The 27,257-nt window shown below is 57.5% G+C and overlaps 1 protein-coding gene across 1 annotated transcript in view; it reads left to right on the forward strand.

The window, feature by feature from the left end:
- The window catches only part of LOC140691665 (uncharacterized), a 42,374-nt gene that overhangs the window by 9,456 nt on the left and 5,661 nt on the right, over positions 1-27,257 (forward strand). Inside the window, exons 8-29 of the mRNA XM_072955527.1 lie at positions 1,946-2,081; positions 3,448-3,546; positions 4,412-4,472; positions 4,585-4,620; positions 4,695-4,762; positions 4,884-4,978; positions 6,145-6,215; positions 7,184-7,346; positions 7,866-7,939; positions 9,533-9,644; positions 10,188-10,261; positions 11,860-11,971; positions 12,515-12,588; positions 14,187-14,298; positions 14,842-14,915; positions 16,514-16,625; positions 17,169-17,242; positions 18,841-18,952; positions 19,496-19,569; positions 21,168-21,279; positions 21,823-21,896; positions 23,495-23,606. Of these exons, the coding sequence (XP_072811628.1) occupies positions 1,946-2,081; positions 3,448-3,546; positions 4,412-4,472; positions 4,585-4,620; positions 4,695-4,762; positions 4,884-4,978; positions 6,145-6,215; positions 7,184-7,346; positions 7,866-7,939; positions 9,533-9,644; positions 10,188-10,261; positions 11,860-11,971; positions 12,515-12,588; positions 14,187-14,298; positions 14,842-14,915; positions 16,514-16,625; positions 17,169-17,242; positions 18,841-18,952; positions 19,496-19,569; positions 21,168-21,279; positions 21,823-21,896; positions 23,495-23,606 (2,031 nt within the window). The remainder of the gene's footprint in view (positions 1-1,945; positions 2,082-3,447; positions 3,547-4,411; positions 4,473-4,584; positions 4,621-4,694; positions 4,763-4,883; positions 4,979-6,144; positions 6,216-7,183; positions 7,347-7,865; positions 7,940-9,532; positions 9,645-10,187; positions 10,262-11,859; positions 11,972-12,514; positions 12,589-14,186; positions 14,299-14,841; positions 14,916-16,513; positions 16,626-17,168; positions 17,243-18,840; positions 18,953-19,495; positions 19,570-21,167; positions 21,280-21,822; positions 21,897-23,494; positions 23,607-27,257) is intronic.

Genomic DNA, 27,257 nt, shown 5'->3' on the forward strand with positions numbered 1-27,257 from the left:
AATCAAGTTAATATCATAGTAAAGAGAATCAAATGTACACTATACTGTAGTCTATTAAGTGAGCAACAACACTGTGTCTAAAACCCCCAATGTTCGTAACTTAATGAAAATATACTTTATTACTAAAAGCTACTAGCCATCATCTGAGCCTCCAGTGAGGTGTTATCTTTTTGTTGGTGGATGGTCTTTTTTTTAAACTTTTTTTTTTATTGAGTTACAGTCATTTTGGTGGATGGTCTGGAATTGATAATGACTGCTGACCGATCATTGTGGTGGTTGCTGAAGATTGGTGTGGCTTTTTGCAATTTCTTAAAGTAAGACCACAATGAAGTTTGTCACAGGATTAACTCTCCCTTTCAGGAGCAAGTCCTCTGTAGCAGGAAGTGCTATTTGATACATTTTACACACAGGAGGACTTCTTTACAAATTGGAATCAATCCTCTCAAACCCTGTGGTAGTTTCTCAGCTAAGTTTGTGCACTCTTATAAGTCCTTTGTTATTTCAACCTTCTTCATGGCATCTTCACCAGTAGAGTCCATCTCAAGAAAACAACTTCTTTGCTCGTGCATAAGAAACAGCTCCTCATTCATGCACATTTATCATGAGACTGCAGCCATTCAGTCACGTCTTCAGGCTCCACTTCTAACTAGTTCTCCTGCTGTTTTCAGCACATCTGCAGTTCCTTCCTGCACTGAAGTCTTGAGCCCCTCAAAGTCACACATCAAGATTGGAATCAATTCCGTCCAAACCCTGGTTGTTGATATTTTGACTTCTTCTCATGAATCATGAATGTTCTTAATGGCACCTAAAATGCTGAATCCTTTCCAGAAAGTTTTCCATTTATTTACCCAGACCCATCAGTCGTATCACTGTCTGTGGCAGCTAAAGCCTTCCAAAATGTATTTTAAATAAGACTTGAAAGTCATAATTACTCCTGATCCATGGGCTCCAGAATGGATGTCATATTAAGCATGGAAACAGCACTCATCTCATATGTCTCCATCAGAGCTCATGGGTGACCCTGTGCATTGTCCATGAGCAGTAATATTTTGAAAGAATTTTTTTTCTGAGTATTAGTTCTCAACAGTGGGCTAAAATATTCATGTTGTAAACAGATGTGCTGTCATCCAGGCTTTATTCCATTTATAGAGCACAGATAGATTTCCCATGATTCTCATGGGACAGAGGATTTTCAGAATGTTAAATGAGCATTGGCTTCAACTTTACAACCATCAGCTGCATTAGCCCCTAACAAGAAAATCAGCCTGTCCATTGAAGCTTTGATGCCAGGCACTGACTTCTCCTCTCCAGCTATGAAAGTGCTGGATGTCTTCCCCTTGCAGTTCTCTGCATTGAAAATCTGTTGTTTAGTGTATCCACCTTCATTATTAGCTGTCTTAGCTTCATCTCCTAGAGAACGTGCAGCAGCTTCTGGTTTAGCTCTTCCTGCTTTACCTTGCACAGGTATGCAGTGGAGATGGAATCTTGCCTTAAACTTCATGGACCAATCCCTGCTGGCTTCAGAGTTTCCTTTTGTAGCCTCTTCATCTCTCAGGCTTGCAGAATTGCTGAGAATTAAGGACTTCCACTGGCTTAGGCTTTGCCTTAAAAGAATGTCATGCCTATTTTAATGAAAATGATAAAGAATGAAGTATTTCAAGAATTACCAAAATGTGACACAGAGATAAGAAATGAGCAAATGCTGTCAGAAAAAATAGTCACCAATAAAATTGCTGGACTCAGGGTTGCTACAGGTCTTCAATTTGTTTTAAAAAATGCATTATTGGGAAGGACAATAAAGTGAGACACACCTATAGTAGACATGAGTTTACACTGGGAAGGTAAAAAATGGGTTCCTGCATTCAGGATTCTCTCCTTTCTCCACTGCCCAGCACAGCCAAGCTGTTGAGTGCACATACATAGACAAACTGTCTCATGTTCACAGAACTTGAAAAGAAAATGCAAGACCACCATGCCACATCGGGATCTGTGACAGGAGAGGAAGCCAATTTCCAGAGGCTGGAGCGGAGAATACGTTTCCCTAAAGATATTTCTGGACAGGCAGACGGGCGCGTTGAAGAGTAAGATGTTCCCATGTTAATTATGACAAATGTGTGAATGGATGTGTGAAATCACGTAGATATTATATTTCAGAATACTTAACCACCATATTTCCTTTACCACATTCAGCCAGCACAGATTTGTGTTTCCTTTTCTGCCTTGATTTCTGTAACCTGCTGCTTCTGTTCATTCTGACTGGTTACCAGAGTTCTTGTTGTATTTAGTTTGAGATCTTAGCGGGTTCTTGGGCCAGATTTAGTCACTTCATTATCTAGATCCCCCAGATCCATTTTCATTGTCCTTAGGTTTCAACTGCATCATGCTGTCATGACCTGCCATGTGTCTATCATTTTTACTGAACTCTAGATATGGGGTAGAAAATAGAGAAAATTTGAGGCCTGGTGTGAGGTTAATTTGCTGCAGAGAAGGTGGGCGTGACAGCTGGCAGGTGATCAGGGTACCAGCAGTGCTACATCCTGTTAACCCAGTTAGCAGCTGAGATCAGTCAGTGCAGCCAGCCCTCCTGAGGCCAGTGTGTCTGCTGTCCAGCTTTATTCCTGGCATGTAGCTCTCATGGATCCCAGCTAAGGCCTGCAGGTGTCACTAGGGATTGCCTGTGCTGACAGGCTGCAAGCTCCAGCCATCTGACTGTGATGCCCATTTTGGGGGGGGCACCAGCTGCCGGGCTGCTCTGCATCTCAGTGGCTTCCCCTGCAGTTAACAGGTGACCCTCGGGGAAGGTGGACCCAGTCCTGAGCTTCCTTCTCCCATCTTGGCCTCATGTTCCTTCCTGGCTTGTTAGCAATTTGGTACATTTGAGCATGGATTTCATAATTTGTACAGAGTTCCTGTCATTCTCAGGGAGAGGTCATGGACATCACACCCACTAGCCCACATTCAAAACCAAACATTTTCTCATATTCCCTGAAAAACCAGGTTTGCCCCAAGCTTTGACTGAAATCAGGGCTCTCTGTGGGAGAAATCAAACAAGTCATGAACGCTTGCTTCACCCTAATGTGTTTGGTAGTGAAGACTTGGTCAGACCCTGAGTCCCACATTGAAACGTGAACTCACGCTGTCCCCCTCACAGGAGCCTGAGCCAAGGAGGGGCACAGAGTGCACCTCATGTGGGCTTTTCCTGTGTGTTTACTTTATGCACAGATTAGAATAGGTGTGGGGACGCTGAAGGGAAGGCCAGATACCAAACACTTGCCAGAGGCCTAAGTGTAGCTTTTTCATATGTATTAGTGGGGGCCTTTAATTCTTTCCTCTGTATCTGTCAGTCTGAGCACTTATGGGGAAGGGCAAAAGGAACATTGAATTGTTCCCCTCCAATTTCTGGGAGGGAAACTGGCAGAATTTTGCAGAGTTTCTTTCCCCTCTCAGGAAGGTGGACATGAAAGGATGTGAGCTGGTGGAGAAGCAGCAGCTATTGGCAGCAGAGGAGAAGGCAAAACTGGCTGAAGATGAGACACGACAGTACAAGTGAGTTCAGCTCCTGTTCACCTGTGGTGCTGACACCACTGTTGGGTTTTTAAAAACTTTTCTAAAATGTTCAGGCACAATATCACACACAGACCAAAACACATGTTTAGAAGAGATTTGTATAGATACTTCACACAGAAGAAAAAATGTTAAGTTTTACACATGTTAAATTAAAGGTTTAACTTTAAAAAGTATTAAGTTACTAAGAATTTCCTGGTCTCAATGCTGGGCAGACTGAGTGAGTGGAAAGACAGTTCACAGAGATGTTTCTGAAGGTGCTATAAATTGTTCTCAACCTGAGGTAAGCAGTTTGGTGTAGCATCAGTTGGACCAATAAATATGACCATGTCACTGGAGAGACCCACTTGTAAGCCTGAGAAATAGGATAAGGATGTAAGGAAAAGAAGATTCAAGGTTTATGATGAAAGATGCTCAACACAGGATAAGTGAGGGAAGTGTTGAGAACGGGAAAGGAAATTGTGTCAGCGCAGAACCTGGCAGACGTAAAATAATAGTGACTAAGGAGTGACTGCAGTGATAGCTTTGAACCTGATGTGCTTCTACAGCCGTGTGCAGTGTGTCTTGTGTGGTGATACTGTGTGTGAGTGTGCAGTGCAGATAACGTGAGATACTGTGTGTGAGTGTGCAGTGTGTCTTGTGTGGTGAGATGATGTGTGGAGTGTGCATTGCAGATAACGTGATGAGATACTGTGTGTGAGTGTGTGAGTGTGTGAGTGTGCAGTGTGTCTTGTACGGTTAGATAATGTATGTGAGTGTGCAGTGCAGATAACATGGACTGGAGCAAGTTATTTAACAGCATGCCCAGCATTGTGTTTTCTCTGATGAAACAATTTGTAACTCGTAGGAGAAGGCTTGAAGAATGTCACAGGCAGATGCAGGGAGCAGACATCGCCTTGAGACTCCAGGTAACCTGCCTTCCTCCTGACACACGGAGTCCTCAGCACCTGAAGCAGATGGTTACTGTGGGCCTGAGAACCCCTTGCCATGGGGTGTTTCTTGATGTGTTGACTTTTTCAGATCACTCGTGCCAAGAAGAAGTCCCAAGACAACTGGGTAAGAATTTGTTTCCTTCCTTCCCTTTGTGCACAGTCTGCCACGGCTGAACATCGATGTGTTTTCCCCCACAGATCAGGGCTCGGGAGCTGGAGAGGGAAAACACTGAGCTTAGAAGGGAGGCCGCCCACCTGAAACAGAGGTACAGAATTTTCACACATTTTTAAGGGTGTTCTGAGATTTTTAAGGATTGGCTGTTTTGTGTCTAGAAGAGGAATTGATGATGTAATTCTCATTGAAGCCATTCTTTCTGTGTCTTTAAGATTGGATGCAATCTGCATACAGAGGCAGGCAGAGAAGTACATGAGGCAGGAGCCCACCCCAGGAGGACCGTACAGGCTGCATCCTTCCCTGAGACGTAAGGAGCACACTGTGAACTGCAGCAGCTTCATTTCTGCTGCAAAAGCCTCCAAGTGGGCTTCTTGTCCCCGCGGGTGATTGCTGGGTTTCCTGGACACCACACCACACACTCACCACAGGGGGCAGGTTCTCAGCTGGGTGACAAGATGTTTTCTTCACGTGCTGCCAGCCAGCAGGGCTCTGTCTCCTGTGAGCAGTGGAGCTCATGCCCCTCCAGGGACTGTGGGCCACCCTCCAGGCCCTTGGTTGGCTGGCATGGCTGCTTTCTGTTCACTAGAAGACATGAGTGTCAGCACTCTCTTCTAGCCTGGACACAGTGTTGAAGGCTGCTTTCTCCTTGTAGTTGAGAAAAATAACATGCACAGAGTTTTGGAATGAAGGCAGTATGTCCTGATGAGAAAAAATTTTTCTTCATTTGCTTTGGTGGATAAATATTCTATTCAAGATCTGCTTTAAGACAGCAGGCATTTCTTTACTAATTATGCAGGTCCCTTCGTTCTTATAAGAAATGTTGCACGGTGACCTAGAGTAGCCCGCTAGGAAGTGACATGACTACGTAGTCTCCCTCTTCTAGAGTCACACGTGCAACTCTAAAGTCTTCCAACAGGTTCTCCGTGTAATTCACCGTTCTTCTGCTGATTATTACAATATTAGTCTTTCTAAGGCTACTTGTTTCATAAATGTTTACATAACACGCAGTCACTTGTACAAGACATGTCCTATCGGACGAGGATTGTAACAGCTTACCAGCGGGCTGAGGAGGGAGAGGTGCAGCTCATGGTCAGGGGTTGTTATGCTGTTCCTATGAAAGACACTTCTCACTTTAATACGTAATATGCAGAGACTGGTTTCCCCTGAACTGCATTGTGAGCCACCTGTGTTAGTGTTGATTTCCAGGGATCTGAGCCCTGAGCTCCCATCCAGGGTGATTAGCTATGAAAACACCTGAACCAGGGCTCTGTGGTGTCCTCATCACGGGTCAGGGGTCCAGCCTCTCCTCGTCCTCGGGGTCACCTGAGACATGAGGGGGACCTGCGGCCTCTGTGCGGAGCCTGGGGCGCGGGCAGGAGTGACAGCTCCTGGGGAAGGGCATGGACGGCTCGTGCTTCCCCCCACGGCCTCTGTCAGAGAGGACCCGCCCTCAGCGCTGCTCTCCCTTTACAGCCTCAGGGCCTGGTGGTGCCCCTGTGAGGAACGGCAGCGACTTCCGTGCTCAGGAGGCCGAGGAGACACAAGTAAGTGATTTGTTTCCAGTTGTGTCGCAGTGACCACTTTGTGTTGGGATTTGATCTCTGGAGATATCTGCTGTCTTTCCAATCGCCCTCTCCTGCCTTGCATCTGGATTGTGTGTTCCGTGATGGGTCTGCTGTGTCATTTACTTTTCAAAAGCAAACTCTTTGCTGGATCTTCCCCAAGGCCTCAACACACAGCTGGTCATCTTTGGTGGAAACTTTCATGTTTTTATAAAAGTAGGAAAAACACTCTAAATAGTTACATGAATTCTCTACTGGAGAGCCAAAGCAGTCTCCCTGAGAAAGAAAAACACAGTGGGGGCACGACTACTCTGGATTTCAAGCTGTATCATAAAACTATAGTTATCAGAACTGGCATGAAAACAGACTCAACACCAATGTAACACGCTCAAGATCCCAGAAATACACCCATGCAAATACAGTCAATTGACATTTGACAAGGGAGCCAACAGTACTAAATGGAGAAAAGGCAGTGTCTGAAATAAATGGTGCTGGGAAAATAGGATGCTCCCATGTAAAAGGCTTAAATCCCTGTCACATGCTCCTCAAGGGGGTTGACTTGAAATGAATTAAAGACTTAAAGGTAATACCTAAAACCACCATCCTCTCTCATTCTCTCTGCTTATAATATACAAACAAAGGGCTTTTGTGCTGGTGAAGGGCTGAGTGGAGAGTGGCACTGGGGGTAGAAGCATGCTTGTCTCTGTGATGCCCCAGGACTAGCCCCTTTCCTCCCTACATTTCCAGACACTGGCAGTGGCTTACTGCTGGGCCTAAAACTTCCATAAGCTCGCACGGCGACACAGGAGAGTAGAGATTTCTGGCATTGATGCTGTTCTTTAGAACCCTGGTGCATTTGAAGGTGTTGGGGACTATTCCTGTTCCAGTTGGTGTTTCTCTCTTTTCCAATAATACTGATATATTTAAAAACTGCATCTCTTGTTCTGCAGGACTATGGGCCTAGAAGAGGCCCCAGAACTATCCCAGCACCATGGGAAGATTTCTACCCCTGGGGATGTCCACCAGAACCATTCATTAGATACAGGACACTGGCACCTAGAAGACCCACGTGCCTTCTAGGACCTTATCCACAACCTATATCTCCAGTCATTGGTAAGATGAAAGCGTATGTCTGTTTTCTTGTTGAGTCTCTGCAGAAGAATGGAAGATGCCAAGCCAAGAATTTCCAATGCCTGGGAAAATCAGATTGAGTAAATTGTAATGTTCTTTTAGGTAATTAGGATACACATTTATTTCATAGCCCATGTCATTTCCCAATCATGACCTAGAAAGAAGGAGTATCTTACAGAGAAAAGAAGGTCTGACAGAAGGCAAAAACATCACTACTACATATCTTCAACATACGCCATGATATGGGCTCTCTGAGGGATGAAGCACCGATAATTAATTCTGCAGCTAATTTAAGCCGTGAACTTGCACAGCTGATGATAAGTCACAAAACACAAAAGTAGAGAAATATGGCCTCTTCCTGAAGAGTCAGGAGACCTGCATTCCTATATTTGTGATGTGGGGACGAGTGGGATACGGGGAAAGAAGGCTCAAAGGTTTAGTGTCGCTTCAGAAAAGTCTTCACAGGCGAGCCTAATCCCCAATCCCTTCTGTGGTTTTCAGCCCATGCAAGACCTGGCGTGGCCCTAGCATTGGCCAGCAGCTCCTACCCGCATGCGGTGGCCCAAGAGGCCCAGGTAAGTGGGGTGGTCATGCTCCGTTGGACATCATCCTGGGAAAGGTGAGCTTCCTGTTTTCCCGGAAGCCATTCATGCCATCATCTCCAGACTGTCTTGTGAAGGCTCTGGCATGTCGTACACTTTCAAATTCAGTCTCCCCAGGGGCCAGTGGGCTGCTTGTCCCTGGAGCCCGTCACCTTGGCTGGTGCATGCAGAAGCCATGAGGGAGTGCTCAGAAGCCGAGGACCGCAGAATTTGGCTGTGGGTTTGTCGAGATAGCGTGCGGAGGGTGAGCCCTCACCCCACACTGGCTTCTCCTGGCTCTGCTGACTCCTTACTGCCGACCTGCACCTGGGATTGCTCCTGGGTCACAGAGGCAGAGTCCTGTGTCATCACTCGTTTGACTTGTTTCCATGCTGAGGCCAGGTGATTCTCCTGTATAGCATGGCCATTGAAATGCTCGTAACTGAGAAAGGGGCAAAGCCCTCCCTCCAGCTTTGTCCTGTGTGCTTTGTGCAGCTTTGAGTCTACCTGTTTGGTGTGGGGTAAATGTCAGAACCCGTGACCGACTGTTCTCGGGACGGAGATGTGCCTGGCCCGCTGCGTCCAGTTGTACTCTGGGTAGATGTTGCTTTTGTAGTAAGAAATAGAGGCTTGAAGGGAAAGAGCCCGCAGTGAAGAGGCCTACTTCCCTGCAGGGAATTGCGACGCGCAGCAGCGTCCTCCCATCGTGCTCCCCACCCCTGCGCCGGGTCGGGCCTGCCCCGGAAGCTGTCAGAGCTGCTCCTGGGCGTCAGCACGACACGTCGCGGGAGTTTGCGCACGGGCCTGTAGGGTCCTTTTGGTGTCAGTTGTGGGATCCAGACATCCCACTTGAGTTTGCCGAAGGACACAAGTAGTGCGCGCTTCGTAGCGCACTGAAAACCCAGACGTCCCTGAGGATAGCGGTGATTGTAGCGGAGCCTGACTACCTCCCGTGGGCAGCGTTGTCCCCTCAGGAGCACTTGGGCAGCTCCCCCGCAGGACTCCGGGGTGCCCAGCTCCCCAGTGCACGTTGCGCCCAGGGGAAGCCCCTGCAGGTCGGAGGAGATTACTTGGTTTGGGGGGAAGGAGAGGGCCAGGCAGGGTCCTGGAGGCAGAGCGGTGACCCAGGTGCGGCTCTGATTGCACGTGTGGAGGACGAGCTTTTCACGTCCGTCCCTTCTGCGTGTTCCTGGTCCGCGCCGGGCCAGCTCCCGTGGAGCTGGGGTGGTGGCGAGGAGGGCTGTCCTGCCCAAAGGGGCTGCCTGTTGTGAAGGCGCTGCTTTTGTCAGAGTGCTGGAAGCTCTGTGTGCATCCTCGCAGGCAGGACCCTTGGCTTCGTCCACTTGGAGACACCGGCGACGTCGTGTGGCGCCATTGTTGTCCCCCCGTGTCCTGCTGCGCGGCCCGGGCTGCCGGCTGCAGGCCCCAGAGGGCTGGGTGGAGCGTGGGGCACTGTGCTGCTGGGTGGGCACCCGGAGGGGTGTGGGGAGGGTGCCCGGTGCCGACAGCTGATGCGTTGGGTTTCGGCTTTTGTCGGTGGTCGCTCCGTTTCTGTCGCCTGACACGGCTCTCCCTTCTGCCCTGCAGGTTACCTTGCAGCGTCCCGGCGTTTGCAGGGACCGGCCCGTGTTGCCACCAGCACCTGGGCCCCCCTTGGGCCCTGTGCAGCCTCGCTCACCAGTACCGGATGCTCCACTTGGTAAGATGAAAGCGTCCATTCCTCTGTTTGTTCCTTGCGTCACTGCAGGAGAAGGGCAGATCGCTCTCCAGGTCCCTCCCAGGGCATGGGCCACCCTGACTGGGCTGTCGGCCGTGCTCCCCTGGTCCCTTAGCGGACGCAATTGATGGACCGCGTCTACCCCTCGCCCATCCTGCCCTGGGGAGGAGGTGTCTCTTGTAGAGTGCTACGGAGTAAGAGGCCTGTGACAGAAGGCAGGCGTGTCAGTTCTGCACACGGGGCTTCAACAGGGAGCACGTTCCGGGCTCCCCGAAGGAGAAGCCCACCCCTGCCATTGTCTGCAGCGTGTGGAGCCCTGACCTTCCACGGCCGTTGAACGACTATGGAAGAGACACCTGAACCCGTGGCCTGTGGTGTCTCCCTCAGGGTCACGAGACCTGTCTCCCACTCGGTCTGATGCGGGGACGAGTGGGATACGGGGAAGGAAGGCTCACCAGGTTTTGTGTGGCTTCAGCAAAGTCTTCGCAGGCGAGCCTAATCCTCCATCCCTTCTGTGGTTTTCAGCCCACGTAGGACCTGGCCCGGCCCCGGCATTGGCCGGCAGCTCCCGCCCGCCTGCGGCGGCCCCGGAGGCCCAGGTAAGTGGGGTGGCCGTGCTCCGTTGGACGTCGTCCTGGGAAAGGTGAGCTTCCTGTTTTCCCGGAAGCCATTCCCGCCCTCATCTCCAGACTGTGTGTCCTGTGACGGGTCTGGCATGTCGTTCGCTTTCCAATTCAGTCTCCCCAGGGGCCAGTGGGCTGCTTGTCCCTGGAGCCCGTCACCTTGGCTGGTGCCTGCAGAAGCCATGAGGGAGTGCTCAGAAGCCGAGGACCGCAGACTTTGGCTGTGGGTTTGTCGAGATAGCGTGCGGAGGGTGAGCCCTCGCTCCACACTGGCTTCTCCTGGCTCTGCTGACTCCTTCCTGCCGACCTGCACCTGGGGTTGCTCCTGGGTCACTGAGGCAGAGTCCTGTGTCGTCACTCGTTTGACTTGTTTCCTTGCTGAGGCCAGGTGATTCTCCTGTTTAGCATGGCCATTGAAATGCTCGTAACTGAGAAAGGGGCAAAGCCCTCCCTCCAGCTTTGTCCTGTGTGCTTTGTGCAGCTTTGAGTCTACCTGTTTGGTGTGGGGTAAATGTCAGAACCCGTGACCGTCTGTTCTCGGGACGGAGATGTGCCTGGCCCGCTGCGTCCAGTTGTACTCTGGGTAGATGTTGCTTTTGTAGTAAGAAAAAGAGGCTTGAAGGGAAAGAGCCCGCAGTGAAGAGGCCTACTTCCCTGCAGGGGAATTGCGACGCGCAGAAGCGTCCTCCCATCGTGCTCCCCACCCCTGCGCCGGGTCGGGCCTGCCCCGGAAGCTGTCAGAGCTGCTCCTGGGCGTCAGCACGACACGTCGCGGGAGTTTGCGCACGGGCCTGTAGGGTCCTTTTGGTGTCAGTTGTGGGATCCAGACATCCCACTTGAGTTTGCCGAAGGACACAAGTAGTGCGCGCTTCGTAGCGCACTGAAAACCCAGACGTCCCTGAGGATAGCGGTGATTGTAGCGGAGCCTGACTACCTCCCGTGGGCAGCGTTGTCCCCTCAGGAGCACTTGGGCAGCTCCCCCGCAGGACTCCGGGGTGCCCAGCTCCCCAGTGCACGTTGCGCCCAGGAGAAGCCCCTGCAGGTCGGAGGAGATTACTTGGTTTGGGGGGAAGGAGAGGGCCAGGCAGGGTCCTGGAGGCAGAGCGGTGACCCAGGTGCGGCTCTGATTGCACGTGTGGAGGACGAGCTTTTCACGTCCGTCCCTTCTGCGTGTTCCTGGTCCGCGCCGGGCCAGCTCCCGTGGAGCTGGGGTGGTGGCGAGGAGGGCTTTCCTGCCCAAAGGGGCTGCCTGTTGTGAAGGCGCTGCTTTTGTCAGAGTGCTGGAAGCTCTGTGTGCATCCTCGCAGGCAGGACCCTTGGCTTCGTCCACTTGGAGACACCGGCGACGTCGTGTGGCGCCATTGTTGTCCCCCCGTGTCCTGCTGCGCGGTCCGGGCTGCCGGCTGCAGGCCCCAGAGGGCTGGGTGGAGCGTGGGGCACTGTGCTGCTGGGTGGGCACCCGGCGGGGTGTGGGGAGGGTGCCCGGTGCCGACAGCTGATGCGTTGGGTTTCGGCTTTTGTCGGTGGTCGCTCCGTTTCTGTCGCCTGACACGGCTCTCCCTTCTGCACTGCAGGTTACCTTGCAGCGTCCCGGCGTTTGCAGGGACCGGCCCGTGTTGCCACCAGCACCTGGGCCCCCCTTGGGCCCTGTGCAGCCTCGCTCACCAGTACCGGATGCTCCACTTGGTAAGATGAAAGCGTCCATTCCTCTGTTTGTTCCTTGCGTCACTGCAGGAGAAGGGCAGATCGCTCTCCAGGTCCCTCCCAGGGCATGGGCCACCCTGACTGGGCTGTCGGCCGTGTTCCCCTGGTCCCTTAGCGGACGCAATTGATGGACCGCGTCTACCCCTCGCCCATCCTACCCTGGGGAGGAGGTGTCTCTTGTAGAGTGCTACGGAGTAAGAGGCCTGTGACAGAAGGCAGGCGTGTCAGTTCTGCACACGGGGCTTCAACAGGGAGCACGTTCCGGGCTCCCCGAAGGAGAAGCCCACCCCTGCCATTGTCTGCAGCGTGTGGAGCCCTGACCTTCCACGGCCGTTGATCGGCTATGGAAGAGACACCTGAACCCGTGGCCTGTGGTGTCTCCCTCAGGGTCACGAGACCTGTCTCCCACTCGGTCTGATGCGGGGACGAGTGGGATACGGGGAAGGAAGGCTCACCAGGTTTTGTGTGGCTTCAGCAAAGTCTTCGCAGGCGAGCCTAATCCTCCATCCCTTCTGTGGTTTTCAGCCCACGTAGGACCTGGCCCGGCCCCGGCATTGGCCGGCAGCTCCCGCCCGCCTGCGGCGGCCCCGGAGGCCCAGGTAAGTGGGGTGGCCGTGCTCCGTTGGACGTCGTCCTGGGAAAGGTGAGCTTCCTGTTTTCCCGGAAGCCATTCCCGCCCTCATCTCCAGACTGTGTGTCCTGTGACGGGTCTGGCATGTCGTTCGCTTTCCAATTCAGTCTCCCCAGGGGCCAGTGGGCTGCTTGTCCCTGGAGCCCGTCACCTTGGCTGGTGCCTGCAGAAGCCATGAGGGAGTGCTCAGAAGCCGAGGACCGCAGACTTTGGCTGTGGGTTTGTCGAGATAGCGTGCGGAGGGTGAGCCCTCGCTCCACACTGGCTTCTCCTGGCTCTGCTGACTCCTTCCTGCCGACCTGCACCTGGGGTTGCTCCTGGGTCACTGAGGCAGAGTCCTGTGTCGTCACTCGTTTGACTTGTTTCCTTGCTGAGGCCAGGTGATTCTCCTGTTTAGCATGGCCATTGAAATGCTCGTAACTGAGAAAGGGGCAAAGCCCTCCCTCCAGCTTTGTCCTGTGTGCTTTGTGCAGCTTTGAGCCTACCTGTTTGGTGTGGGGTAAATGTCAGAACCCGTGACCGTCTGTTCTCGGGACGGAGATGTGCCTGGCCCGCTGCGTCCAGTTGTACTCTGGGTAGATGTTGCTTTTGTAGTAAGAAATAGAGGCTTGAAGGGAAAGAGCCCGCAGTGAAGAGGCCTACTTCCCTGCAGGGGAATTGCGACGCGCAGCAGCGTCCTCCCATCGTGCTCCCCACCCCTGCGCCGGGTCGGGCCTGCCCCGGAAGCTGTCAGAGCTGCTCCTGGGCGTCAGCACGACACGTCGCGGGAGTTTGCGCACGGGCCTGTAGGGTCCTTTTGGTGTCAGTTGTGGGATCCAGACATCCCACTTGAGTTTGCCGAAGGACACAAGTAGTGCGCGCTTCGTAGCGCACTGAAAACCCAGACGTCCCTGAGGATAGCGGTGATTGTAGCGGAGCCTGACTACCTCCCGTGGGCAGCGTTGTCCCCTCAGGAGCACTTGGGCAGCTCCCCCGCAGGACTCCGGGGTGCCCAGCTCCCCAGTGCACGTTGCGCCCAGGGGAAGCCCCTGCAGGTCGGAGGAGATTACTTGGTTTGGGGGGAAGGAGAGGGCCAGGCAGGGTCCTGGAGGCAGAGCGGTGACCCAGGTGCGGCTCTGATTGCACGTGTGGAGGACGAGCTTTTCACGTCCGTCCCTTCTGCGTGTTCCTGGTCCGCGCCGGGCCAGCTCCCGTGGAGCTGGGGTGGTGGCGAGGAGGGCTGTCCTGCCCACAGGGGCTGCCTGTTGTGAAGGCGCTGCTTTTGTCAGAGTGCTGGAAGCTCTGTGTGCATCCTCGCAGGCAGGACCCTTGGCTTCGTCCACTTGGAGACACCGGCGACGTCGTGTGGCGCCATTGTTGTCCCCCCGTGTCCTGCTGCGCGGCCCGGGCTGCCGGCTGCAGGCCCCAGAGGGCTGGGTGGAGCGTGGGGCACTGTGCTGCTGGGTGGGCACCCGGCGGGGTGTGGGGAGGGTGCCCGGTGCCGACAGCTGATGCGTTGGGTTTCGGCTTTTGTCGGTGGTCGCTCCGTTTCTGTCGCCTGACACGGCTCTCCCTTCTGCCCTGCAGGTTACCTTGCAGCGTCCCGGCGTTTGCAGGGACCGGCCCGTGTTGCCACCAGCACCTGGGCCCCCCTTGGGCCCTGTGCAGCCTCGCTCACCAGTACCGGATGCTCCACTTGGTAAGATGAAAGCGTCCATTCCTCTGTTTGTTCCTTGCGTCACTGCAGGAGAAGGGCAGATCGCTCTCCAGGTCCCTCCCAGGGCATGGGCCACCCTGACTGGGCTGTCGGCCGTGCTCCCCTGGTCCCTTAGCGGACGCAATTGATGGACCGCGCCTTCCCCTCCCCCATCGTGCCCTGGGGAGGAGGTGTCTCTTGTAGAGTGCTACGGAGTAAGAGGCCTGTGACAGAAGGCAGGCGTGTCAGTTCTGCACACGGGGCTTCAACAGGGAGCACGTTCCGGGCTCCCCGAAGGAGAAGCCCACCCCTGCCATTGTCTGCAGCGTGTGGAGCCCTGACCTTCCACGGCCGTTGATCGGCTATGGAAGAGACACCTGAACCCGTGGCCTGTGGTGTCTCCCTCAGGGTCACGAGACCTGTCTCCCACTCGGTCTGATGCGGGGACGAGTGGGATACGGGGAAGGAAGGCTCACCAGGTTTTGTGTGGCTTCAGCAAAGTCTTCGCAGGCGAGCCTAATCCTCCATCCCTTCTGTGGTTTTCAGCCCACGTAGGACCTGGCCCGGCCCCGGCATTGGCCGGCAGCTCCCGCCCGCCTGCGGCGGCCCCGGAGGCCCAGGTAAGTGGGGTGGCCGTGCTCCGTTGGACGTCGTCCTGGGAAAGGTGAGCTTCCTGTTTTCCCGGAAGCCATTCCCGCCCTCATCTCCAGACTGTGTGTCCTGTGACGGGTCTGGCATGTCGTTCGCTTTCCAATTCAGTCTCCCCAGGGGCCAGTGGGCTGCTTGTCCCTGGAGCCCGTCACCTTGGCTGGTGCCTGCAGAAGCCATGAGGGAGTGCTCAGAAGCCGAGGACCGCAGACTTTGGCTGTGGGTTTGTCGAGATAGCGTGCGGAGGGTGAGCCCTCGCTCCACACTGGCTTCTCCTGGCTCTGCTGACTCCTTCCTGCCGACCTGCACCTGGGGTTGCTCCTGGGTCACTGAGGCAGAGTCCTGTGTCGTCACTCGTTTGACTTGTTTCCTTGCTGAGGCCAGGTGATTCTCCTGTTTAGCATGGCCATTGAAATGCTCGTAACTGAGAAAGGGGCAAAGCCCTCCCTCCAGCTTTGTCCTGTGTGCTTTGTGCAGCTTTGAGCCTACCTGTTTGGTGTGGGGTAAATGTCAGAACCCGTGACCGTCTGTTCTCGGGACGGAGATGTGCCTGGCCCGCTGCGTCCAGTTGTACTCTGGGTAGATGTTGCTTTTGTAGTAAGAAATAGAGGCTTGAAGGGAAAGAGCCCGCAGTGAAGAGGCCTACTTCCCTGCAGGGGAATTGCGACGCGCAGCAGCGTCCTCCCATCGTGCTCCCCACCCCTGCGCCGGGTCGGGCCTGCCCCGGAAGCTGTCAGAGCTGCTCCTGGGCGTCAGCACGACACGTCGCGGGAGTTTGCGCACGGGCCTGTAGGGTCCTTTTGGTGTCAGTTGTGGGATCCAGACATCCCACTTGAGTTTGCCGAAGGACACAAGTAGTGCGCGCTTCGTAGCGCACTGAAAACCCAGACGTCCCTGAGGATAGCGGTGATTGTAGCGGAGCCTGACTACCTCCCGTGGGCAGCGTTGTCCCCTCAGGAGCACTTGGGCAGCTCCCCCGCAGGACTCCGGGGTGCCCAGCTCCCCAGTGCACGTTGCGCCCAGGGGAAGCCCCTGCAGGTCGGAGGAGATTACTTGGTTTGGGGGGAAGGAGAGGGCCAGGCAGGGTCCTGGAGGCAGAGCGGTGACCCAGGTGCGGCTCTGATTGCACGTGTGGAGGACGAGCTTTTCACGTCCGTCCCTTCTGCGTGTTCCTGGTCCGCGCCGGGCCAGCTCCCGTGGAGCTGGGGTGGTGGCGAGGAGGGCTGTCCTGCCCACAGGGGCTGCCTGTTGTGAAGGCGCTGCTTTTGTCAGAGTGCTGGAAGCTCTGTGTGCATCCTCGCAGGCAGGACCCTTGGCTTCGTCCACTTGGAGACACCGGCGACGTCGTGTGGCGCCATTGTTGTCCCCCCGTGTCCTGCTGCGCGGCCCGGGCTGCCGGCTGCAGGCCCCAGAGGGCTGGGTGGAGCGTGGGGCACTGTGCTGCTGGGTGGGCACCCGGCGGGGTGTGGGGAGGGTGCCCGGTGCCGACAGCTGATGCGTTGGGTTTCGGCTTTTGTCGGTGGTCGCTCCGTTTCTGTCGCCTGACACGGCTCTCCCTTCTGCCCTGCAGGTTACCTTGCAGCGTCCCGGCGTTTGCAGGGACCGGCCCGTGTTGCCACCAGCACCTGGGCCCCCCTTGGGCCCTGTGCAGCCTCGCTCACCAGTACCGGATGCTCCACTTGGTAAGATGAAAGCGTCCATTCCTCTGTTTGTTCCTTGCGTCACTGCAGGAGAAGGGCAGATCGCTCTCCAGGTCCCTCCCAGTTCATGGGCCACCCTGACTGGGCTGTCGGCCGTGCTCCCGTGGTCCCTTAGCGGACGCAATTGATGGACCGCGTCTTCCCCTCCCCCATCGTGCCCTGGGGAGGAGGTGTCTCTTGTAGAGTGCTACGGAGTAAGAGGCCTGTGACAGAAGGCAGGCGTGTCAGTTCTGCACACGGGGCTTCAACAGGGAGCACGTTCCGGGCTCCCCGAAGGAGAAGCCCACCCCTGCCATTGTCTGCAGCGTGTGGAGCCCTGACCTTCCACGGCCGTTGATCGGCTATGGAAGAGACACCTGAACCCGTGGCCTGTGGTGTCTCCCTCAGGGTCACGAGACCTGTCTCCCACTCGGTCTGATGCGGGGACGTGTGGGATACGGGGAAAGAAGGCTCACCAGGTTTTGTGTGGCTTCAGCAAAGTCTTCGCAGGCGAGCCTAATCCTCCATCCCTTCTGTGGTTTTCAGCCCACGTAGGACCTGGCCCGGCCCCGGCATTGGCCGGCAGCTCCCGCCCGCCTGCGGCGGCCCCGGAGGCCCAGGTAAGTGGGGTGGCCGTGCTCCGTTGGACGTCGTCCTGGGAAAGGTGAGCTTCCTGTTTTCCCGGAAGCCATTCCCGCCCTCATCTCCAGACTGTGTGTCCTGTGACGGGTCTGGCATGTCGTTCGCTTTCCAATTCAGTCTCCCCAGGGGCCAGTGGGCTGCTTGTCCCTGGAGCCCGTCACCTTGGCTGGTGCCTGCAGAAGCCATGAGGGAGTGCTCAGAAGCCGAGGACCGCAGACTTTGGCTGTGGGTTTGTCGAGATAGCGTGCGGAGGGTGAGCCCTCGCTCCACACTGGCTTCTCCTGGCTCTGCTGACTCCTTCCTGCCGACCTGCACCTGGGGTTGCTCCTGGGTCACTGAGGCAGAGTCCTGTGTCGTCACTCGTTTGACTTGTTTCCTTGCTGAGGCCAGGTGATTCTCCTGTTTAGCATGGCCATTGAAATGCTCGTAACTGAGAAAGGGGCAAAGCCCTCCCTCCAGCTTTGTCCTGTGTGCTTTGTGCAGCTTTGAGTCTACCTGTTTGGTGTGGGGTAAATGTCAGAACCCGTGACCGTCTGTTCTCGGGACGGAGATGTGCCTGGCCCGCTGCGTCCAGTTGTACTCTGGGTAGATGTTGCTTTTGTAGTAAGAAATAGAGGCTTGAAGGGAAAGAGCCCGCAGTGAAGAGGCCTACTTCCCTGCAGGGGAATTGCGACGCGCAGCAGCGTCCTCCCATCGTGCTCCCCACCCCTGCGCCGGGTCGGGCCTGCCCCGGAAGCTGTCAGAGCTGCTCCTGGGCGTCAGCACGACACGTCGCGGGAGTTTGCGCACGGGCCTGTAGGGTCCTTTTGGTGTCAGTTGTGGGATCCAGACATCCCACTTGAGTTTGCCGAAGGACACAAGTAGTGCGCGCTTCGTAGCGCACTGAAAACCCAGACGTCCCTGAGGATAGCAGTGATTGTAGCGGAGCCTGACTACCTCCCGTGGGCAGCGTTGTCCCCTCAGGAGCACTTGGGCAGCTCCCCCGCAGGACTCCGGGGTGCCCAGCTCCCCAGTGCACGTTGCGCCCAGGGGAAGCCCCTGCAGGTCGGAGGAGATTACTTGGTTTGGGGGGAAGGAGAGGGCCAGGCAGGGTCCTGGAGGCAGAGCGGTGACCCAGGTGCGGCTCTGATTGCACGTGTGGAGGACGAGCTTTTCACGTCCGTCCCTTCTGCGTGTTCCTGGTCCGCGCCGGGCCAGCTCCCGTGGAGCTGGGGTGGTGGCGAGGAGGGCTGTCCTGCCCACAGGGGCTGCCTGTTGTGAAGGCGCTGCTTTTGTCAGAGTGCTGGAAGCTCTGTGTGCATCCTCGCAGGCAGGACCCTTGGCTTCGTCCACTTGGAGACACTGGCGACGTCGTGTGGCGCCATTGTTGTCCCCCCGTGTCCTGCTGCGCGGCCTGGGCTGCCGGCTGCAGGCCCCAGAGGGCTGGGTGGGGCGTGGGGCACTGTGCTGCTGGGTGGGCACCCGGCGGGGTGTGGGGAGGGTGCCCGGTGCCGACAGCTGATGCGTTGGGTTTCGGCTTTTGTCGGTGGTCGCTCCGTTTCTGTCGCCTGACACGGCTCTCCCTTCTGCCCTGCAGGTTACCTTGCAGCGTCCCGGCGTTTGCAGGGACCGGCCCGTGTTGCCACCAGCACCTGGGCCCCCCTTGGGCCCTGTGCAGCCTCGCTCACCAGTACCGGATGCTCCACTTGGTAAGATGAAAGCGTCCATTCCTCTGTTTGTTCCTTGCGTCACTGCAGGAGAAGGGCAGATCGCTCTCCAGGTCCCTCCCAGGGCATGGGCCACCCTGACTGGGCTGTTGGCCGTGCTCCATTGGTCCCTTAGCGGACGCAATTGATGGACCGCGTCTTCCCCTCCCCCATCGTGCCCTGGGGAGGAGGTGTCTCTTGTAGAGTGCTACGGAGTAAGAGGCCTGTGACAGAAGGCAGGCGTGTCAGTTCTGCACACGGGGCTTCAACAGGGAGCACGTTCCGGGCTCCCCGAAGGAGAAGCCCACCCCTGCCATTGTCTGCAGCGTGTGGAGCCCTGACCTTCCACGGCCGTTGATCGGCTATGGAAGAGACACCTGAACCCGTGGCCTGTGGTGTCTCCCTCAGGGTCACGAGACCTGTCTCCCACTCGGTCTGATGCGGGGACGTGTGGGATACGGGGAAGGAAGGCTCACCAGGTTTTGTGTGGCTTCAGCAAAGTCTTCGCAGGCGAGCCTAATCCTCCATCCCTTCTGTGGTTTTCAGCCCACGTAGGACCTGGCCCGGCCCCGGCATTGGCCGGCAGCTCCCGCCCGCCTGCGGCGGCCCCGGAGGCCCAGGTAAGTGGGGTGGCCGTGCTCCGTTGGACGTCGTCCTGGGAAAGGTGAGCTTCCTGTTTTCCCGGAAGCCATTCCCGCCCTCATCTCCAGACTGTGTGTCCTGTGACGGGTCTGGCATGTCGTTCGCTTTCCAATTCAGTCTCCCCAGGGGCCAGTGGGCTGCTTGTCCCTGGAGCCCGTCACCTTGGCTGGTGCCTGCAGAAGCCATGAGGGAGTGCTCAGAAGCCGAGGACCGCAGACTTTGGCTGTGGGTTTGTCGAGATAGCGTGCGGAGGGTGAGCCCTCGCTCCACACTGGCTTCTCCTGGCTCTGCTGACTCCTTCCTGCCGACCTGCACCTGGGGTTGCTCCTGGGTCACTGAGGCAGAGTCCTGTGTCGTCACTCGTTTGACTTGTTTCCTTGCTGAGGCCAGGTGATTCTCCTGTTTAGCATGGCCATTGAAATGCTCGTAACTGAGAAAGGGGCAAAGCCCTCCCTCCAGCTTTGTCCTGTGTGCTTTGTGCAGCTTTGAGTCTACCTGTTTGGTGTGGGGTAAATGTCAGAACCCGTGACCGTCTGTTCTCGGGACGGAGATGTGCCTGGCCCGCTGCGTCCAGTTGTACTCTGGGTAGATGTTGCTTTTGTAGTAAGAAATAGAGGCTTGAAGGGAAAGAGCCCGCAGTGAAGAGGCCTACTTCCCTGCAGGGGAATTGCGACGCGCAGCAGCGTCCTCCCATCGTGCTCCCCACCCCTGCGCCGGGTCGGGCCTGCCCCGGAAGCTGTCAGAGCTGCTCCTGGGCGTCAGCACGACACGTCGCGGGAGTTTGCGCACGGGCCTGTAGGGTCCTTTTGGTGTCAGTTGTGGGATCCAGACATCCCACTTGAGTTTGCCGAAGGACACAAGTAGTGCGCGCTTCGTAGCTCACTGAAAACCCAGACGTCCCTGAGGATAGCGGTGATTGTAGCGGAGCCTGACTACCTCCCGTGGGCAGCGTTGTCCCCTCAGGAGCACTTGGGCAGCTCCCCCGCAGGACTCCGGGGTGCCCAGCTCCCCAGTGCACGTTGCGCCCAGGGGAAGCCCCTGCAGGTCGGAGGAGATTACTTGGTTTGGGGGGAAGGAGAGGGCCAGGCAGGGTCCTGGAGGCAGAGCGGTGACCCAGGTGCGGCTCTGATTGCACGTGTGGAGGACGAGCTTTTCACGTCCGTCCCTTCTGCGTGTTCCTGGTCCGCGCCGGGCCAGCTCCCGTGGAGCTGGGGTGGTGGCGAGGAGGGCTGTCCTGCCCAAAGGGGCTGCCTGTTGTGAAGGCGCTGCTTTTGTCAGAGTGCTGGAAGCTCTGTGTGCATCCTCGCAGGCAGGACCCTTGGCTTCGTCCACTTGGAGACACCGGCGACGTCGTGTGGCGCCATTGTTGTACCCCCGTGTCCTGCTGCGCGGCCCGGGCTGCCGGCTGCAGGCCCCAGAGGGCTGGGTGGAGCGTGGGGCACTGTGCTGCTGGGTGGGCACCCGGCGGGGTGTGGGGAGGGTGCCCGGTGCCGACAGCTGATGCGTTGGGTTTCGGCTTTTGTCGGTGGTCGCTCCGTTTCTGTCGCCTGACACGGCTCTCCCTTCTGCCCTGCAGGTTACCTTGCAGCGTCCCGGCGTTTGCAGGGACCGGCCCGTGTTGCCACCAGCACCTGGGCCCCCCTTGGGCCCTGTGCAGCCTCGCTCACCAGTACCGGATGCTCCACTTGGTAAGATGAAAGCGTCCATTCCTCTGTTTGTTCCTTGCGTCACTGCAGGAGAAGGGCAGATCGCTCTCCAGGTCCCTCCCAGGGCATGGGCCACCCTGACTGGGCTGTTGGCCGTGCTCCATTGGTCCCTTAGCGGACGCAATTGATGGACCGCGTCTTCCCCTCCCCCATCGTGCCCTGGGGAGGAGGTGTCTCTTGTAGAGTGCTACGGAGTAAGAGGCCTGTGACAGAAGGCAGGCGTGTCAGTTCTGCACACGGGGCTTCAACAGGGAGCACGTTCCGGGCTCCCCGAAGGAGAAGCCCACCCCTGCCATTGTCTGCAGCGTGTGGAGCCCTGACCTTCCACGGCCGTTGATCGGCTATGGAAGAGACACCTGAACCCGTGGCCTGTGGTGTCTCCCTCAGGGTCACGAGACCTGTCTCCCACTCGGTCTGATGCGGGGACGTGTGGGATACGGGGAAGGAAGGCTCACCAGGTTTTGTGTGGCTTCAGCAAAGTCTTCGCAGGCGAGCCTAATCCTCCATCCCTTCTGTGGTTTTCAGCCCACGTAGGACCTGGCCCGGCCCCGGCATTGGCCGGCAGCTCCCGCCCGCCTGCGGCGGCCCCGGAGGCCCAGGTAAGTGGGGTGGCCGTGCTCCGTTGGACGTCGTCCTGGGAAAGGTGAGCTTCCTGTTTTCCCGGAAGCCATTCCCGCCCTCATCTCCAGACTGTGTGTCCTGTGACGGGTCTGGCATGTCGTTCGCTTTCCAATTCAGTCTCCCCAGGGGCCAGTGGGCTGCTTGTCCCTGGAGCCCGTCACCTTGGCTGGTGCCTGCAGAAGCCATGAGGGAGTGCTCAGAAGCCGAGGACCGCAGACTTTGGCTGTGGGTTTGTCGAGGTAGCGTGCGGAGGGTGAGCCCTCGCTCCACACTGGCTTCTCCTGGCTCTGCTGACTCCTTCCTGCCGACCTGCACCTGGGGTTGCTCCTGGGTCACTGAGGCAGAGTCCTGTGTCGTCACTCGTTTGACTTGTTTCCTTGCTGAGGCCAGGTGATTCTCCTGTTTAGCATGGCCATTGAAATGCTCGTAACTGAGAAAGGGGCAAAGCCCTCCCTCCAGCTTTGTCCTGTGTGCTTTGTGCAGCTTTGAGTCTACCTGTTTGGTGTGGGGTAAATGTCAGAACCCGTGACCGTCTGTTCTCGGGACGGAGATGTGCCTGGCCCGCTGCGTCCAGTTGTACTCTGGGTAGATGTTGCTTTTGTAGTAAGAAATAGAGGCTTGAAGGGAAAGAGCCCGCAGTGAAGAGGCCTACTTCCCTGCAGGGGAATTGCGACGCGCAGCAGCGTCCTCCCATCGTGCTCCCCACCCCTGCGCCGGGTCGGGCCTGCCCCGGAAGCTGTCAGAGCTGCTCCTGGGCGTCAGCACGACACGTCGCGGGAGTTTGCGCACGGGCCTGTAGGGTCCTTTTGGTGTCACTTGTGGGATCCAGACATCCCACTTGAGTTTGCCGAAGGACACAAGTAGTGCGCGCTTCGTAGCGCACTGAAAACCCAGACGTCCCTGAGGATAGCGGTGATTGTAGCGGAGCCTGACTACCTCCCGTGGGCAGCGTTGTCCCCTCAGGAGCACTTGGGCAGCTCCCCCGCAGGACTCCGGGGTGCCCAGCTCCCCAGTGCACGTTGCGCCCAGGGGAAGCCCCTGCAGGTCGGAGGAGATTACTTGGTTTGGGGGGAAGGAGAGGGCCAGGCAGGGTCCTGGAGGCAGAGCGGTGACCCAGGTGCGGCTCTGATTGCACGTGTGGAGGACGAGCTTTTCACGTCCGTCCCTTCTGCGTGTTCCTGGTCCGCGCCGGGCCAGCTCCCGTGGAGCTGGGGTGGTGGCGAGGAGGGCTGTCCTGCCCAAAGGGGCTGCCTGTTGTGAAGGCGCTGCTTTTGTCAGAGTGCTGGAAGCTCTGTGTGCATCCTCGCAGGCAGGACCCTTGGCTTCGTCCACTTGGAGACACCGGCGACGTCGTGTGGCGCCATTGTTGTCCCCCCGTGTCCTGCTGCGCGGCCCGGGCTGCCGGCTGCAGGCCCCAGAGGGCTGGGTGGAGCGTGGGGCACTGTGCTGCTGGGTGGGCACCCGGCGGGGTGTGGGGAGGGTGCCCGGTGCCGACAGCTGATGCGTTGGGTTTCGGCTTTTGTCGGTGGTCGCTCCGTTTCTGTCGCCTGACACGGCTCTCCCTTCTGCCCTGCAGGTTACCTTGCAGCGTCCCGGCGTTTGCAGGGACCGGCCCGTGTTGCCACCAGCACCTGGGCCCCCCTTGGGCCCTGTGCAGCCTCGCTCACCAGTACCGGATGCTCCACTTGGTAAGATGAAAGCGTCCATTCCTCTGTTTGTTCCTTGCGTCACTGCAGGAGAAGGGCAGATCGCTCTCCAGGTCCCTCCCAGTTCATGGGCCACCCTGACTGGGCTGTCGGCCGTGCTCCCCTGGTCCCTTAGCGGACGCAATTGATGGACCGCGTCTTCCCCTCCCCCATCGTGCCCTGGGGAGGAGGTGTCTCTTGTAGAGTGCTACGGAGTAAGAGGCCTGTGACAGAAGGCAGGCGTGTCAGTTCTGCACACGGGGCTTCAACAGGGAGCACGTTCCGGGCTCCCCGAAGGAGAAGCCCACCCCTGCCATTGTCTGCAGCGTGTGGAGCCCTGACCTTCCACGGCCGTTGATCGGCTATGGAAGAGACACCTGAACCCGTGGCCTGTGGTGTCTCCCTCAGGGTCACGAGACCTGTCTCCCACTCGGTCTGATGCGGGGACGAGTGGGATACGGGGAAGGAAGGCTCACCAGGTTTTGTGTGGCTTCAGCAAAGTCTTCGCAGGCGAGCCTAATCCTCCATCCCTTCTGTGGTTTTCAGCCCACGTAGGACCCGGCCCAGCCCCGGCATTGGCCGGCAGCTCCCGCCCGCCTGCGGCGGCCCCGGAGGCCCAGGTAAGTGGGGTGGCCGTGCTCCGTTGGACGTCGTCCTGGGAAAGGTGAGCTTCCTGTTTTCCCGGAAGCCATTCCCGCCCTCATCTCCAGACTGTGTGTCCTGTGACGGGTCTGGCATGTCGTTCGCTTTCCAATTCAGTCTCCCCAGGGGCCAGTGGGCTGCTTGTCCCTGGAGCCCGTCACCTTGGCTGGTGCCTGCAGAAGCCATGAGGGAGTGCTCAGAAGCCGAGGACCGCAGACTTTGGCTGTGGGTTTGTCGAGGTAGCGTGCGGAGGGTGAGCCCTCGCTCCACACTGGCTTCTCCTGGCTCTGCTGACTCCTTCCTGCCGACCTGCACCTGGGGTTGCTCCTGGGTCACTGAGGCAGAGTCCTGTGTCGTCACTCGTTTGACTTGTTTCCTTGCTGAGGCCAGGTGATTCTCCTGTTTAGCATGGCCATTGAAATGCTCGTAACTGAGAAAGGGGCAAAGCCCTCCCTCCAGCTTTGTCCTGTGTGCTTTGTGCAGCTTTGAGTCTACCTGTTTGGTGTGGGGTAAATGTCAGAACCCGTGACCGTCTGTTCTCGGGACGGAGATGTGCCTGGCCCGCTGCGTCCAGTTGTACTCTGGGTAGATGTTGCTTTTGTAGTAAGAAATAGAGGCTTGAAGGGAAAGAGCCCGCAGTGAAGAGGCCTACTTCCCTGCAGGGGAATTGCGACGCGCAGCAGCGTCCTCCCATCGTGCTCCCCACCCCTGCGCCGGGTCGGGCCTGCCCCGGAAGCTGTCAGAGCTGCTCCTGGGCGTCAGCACGACACGTCGCGGGAGTTTGCGCACGGGCCTGTAGGGTCCTTTTGGTGTCACTTGTGGGATCCAGACATCCCACTTGAGTTTGCCGAAGGACACAAGTAGTGCGCGCTTCGTAGCGCACTGAAAACCCAGACGTCCCTGAGGATAGCGGTGATTGTAGCGGAGCCTGACTACCTCCCGTGGGCAGCGTTGTCCCCTCAGGAGCACTTGGGCAGCTCCCCCGCAGGACTCCGGGGTGCCCAGCTCCCCAGTGCACGTTGCGCCCAGGGGAAGCCCCTGCAGGTCGGAGGAGATTACTTGGTTTGGGGGGAAGGAGAGGGCCAGGCAGGGTCCTGGAGGCAGAGCGGTGACCCAGGTGCGGCTCTGATTGCACGTGTGGAGGACGAGCTTTTCACGTCCGTCCCTTCTGCGTGTTCCTGGTCCGCGCCGGGCCAGCTCCCGTGGAGCTGGGGTGGTGGCGAGGAGGGCTGTCCTGCCCAAAGGGGCTGCCTGTTGTGAAGGCGCTGCTTTTGTCAGAGTGCTGGAAGCTCTGTGTGCATCCTCGCAGGCAGGACCCTTGGCTTCGTCCACTTGGAGACACCGGCGACGTCGTGTGGCGCCATTGTTGTCCCCCCGTGTCCTGCTGCGCGGCCCGGGCTGCCGGCTGCAGGCCCCAGAGGGCTGGGTGGAGCGTGGGGCACTGTGCTGCTGGGTGGGCACCCGGCGGGGTGTGGGGAGGGTGCCCGGTGCCGACAGCTGATGCGTTGGGTTTCGGCTTTTGTCGGTGGTCGCTCCGTTTCTGTCGCCTGACACGGCTCTCCCTTCTGCCCTGCAGGTTACCTTGCAGCGTCCCGGCGTTTGCAGGGACCGGCCCGTGTTGCCACCAGCACCTGGGCCCCCCTTGGGCCCTGTGCAGCCTCGCTCACCAGTACCGGATGCTCCACTTGGTAAGATGAAAGCGTCCATTCCTCTGTTTGTTCCTTGCGTCACTGCAGGAGAAGGGCAGATCGCTCTCCAGGTCCCTCCCAGTTCATGGGCCACCCTGACTGGGCTGTCGGCCGTGCTCCCCTGGTCCCTTAGCGGACGCAATTGATGGACCGCGTCTTCCCCTCCCCCATCGTGCCCTGGGGAGGAGGTGTCTCTTGTAGAGTGCTACGGAGTAAGAGGCCTGTGACAGAAGGCAGGCGTGTCAGTTCTGCACACGGGGCTTCAACAGGGAGCACGTTCCGGGCTCCCCGAAGGAGAAGCCCACCCCTGCCATTGTCTGCAGCGTGTGGAGCCCTGACCTTCCACGGCCGTTGATCGGCTATGGAAGAGACACCTGAACCCGTGGCCTGTGGTGTCTCCCTCAGGGTCACGAGACCTGTCTCCCACTCGGTCTGATGCGGGGACGTGTGGGATACGGGGAAGGAAGGCTCACCAGGTTTTGTGTGGCTTCAGCAAAGTCTTCGCAGGCGAGCCTAATCCTCCATCCCTTCTGTGGTTTTCAGCCCACGTAGGACCTGGCCCGGCCCCGGCATTGGCCGGCAGCTCCCGCCCGCCTGCGGCGGCCCCAGAGGCCCAGGTAAGTGGGGTGGCCGTGCTCCGTTGGACGTCGTCCTGGGAAAGGTGAGCTTCCTGTTTTCCCGGAAGCCATTCCCGCCCTCATCTCCAGACTGTGTGTCCTGTGACGGGTCTGGCATGTCGTTCGCTTTCCAATTCAGTCTCCCCAGGGGCCAGTGGGCTGCTTGTCCCTGGAGCCCGTCACCTTGGCTGGTGCCTGCAGAAGCCATGAGGGAGTGCTCAGAAGCCGAGGACCGCAGACTTTGGCTGTGGGTTTGTCGAGGTAGCGTGCGGAGGGTGAGCCCTCGCTCCACACTGGCTTCTCCTGGCTCTGCTGACTCCTTCCTGCCGACCTGCACCTGGGGTTGCTCCTGGGTCACTGAGGCAGAGTCCTGTGTCGTCACTCGTTTGACTTGTTTCCTTGCTGAGGCCAGGTGATTCTCCTGTTTAGCATGGCCATTGAAATGCTCGTAACTGAGAAAGGGGCAAAGCCCTCCCTCCAGCTTTGTCCTGTGTGCTTTGTGCAGCTTTGAGTCTACCTGTTTGGTGTGGGGTAAATGTCAGAACCCGTGACCGTCTGTTCTCGGGACGGAGATGTGCCTGGCCCGCTGCGTCCAGTTGTACTCTGGGTAGATGTTGCTTTTGTAGTAAGAAATAGAGGCTTGAAGGGAAAGAGCCCGCAGTGAAGAGGCCTACTTCCCTGCAGGGGAATTGCGACGCGCAGCAGCG

Source organism: Vicugna pacos, chromosome 36 (genome assembly GCF_048564905.1).
Source record: "Vicugna pacos chromosome 36, VicPac4, whole genome shotgun sequence".
Classification (NCBI taxonomy): Eukaryota; Metazoa; Chordata; class Mammalia; order Artiodactyla; family Camelidae; genus Vicugna; species Vicugna pacos.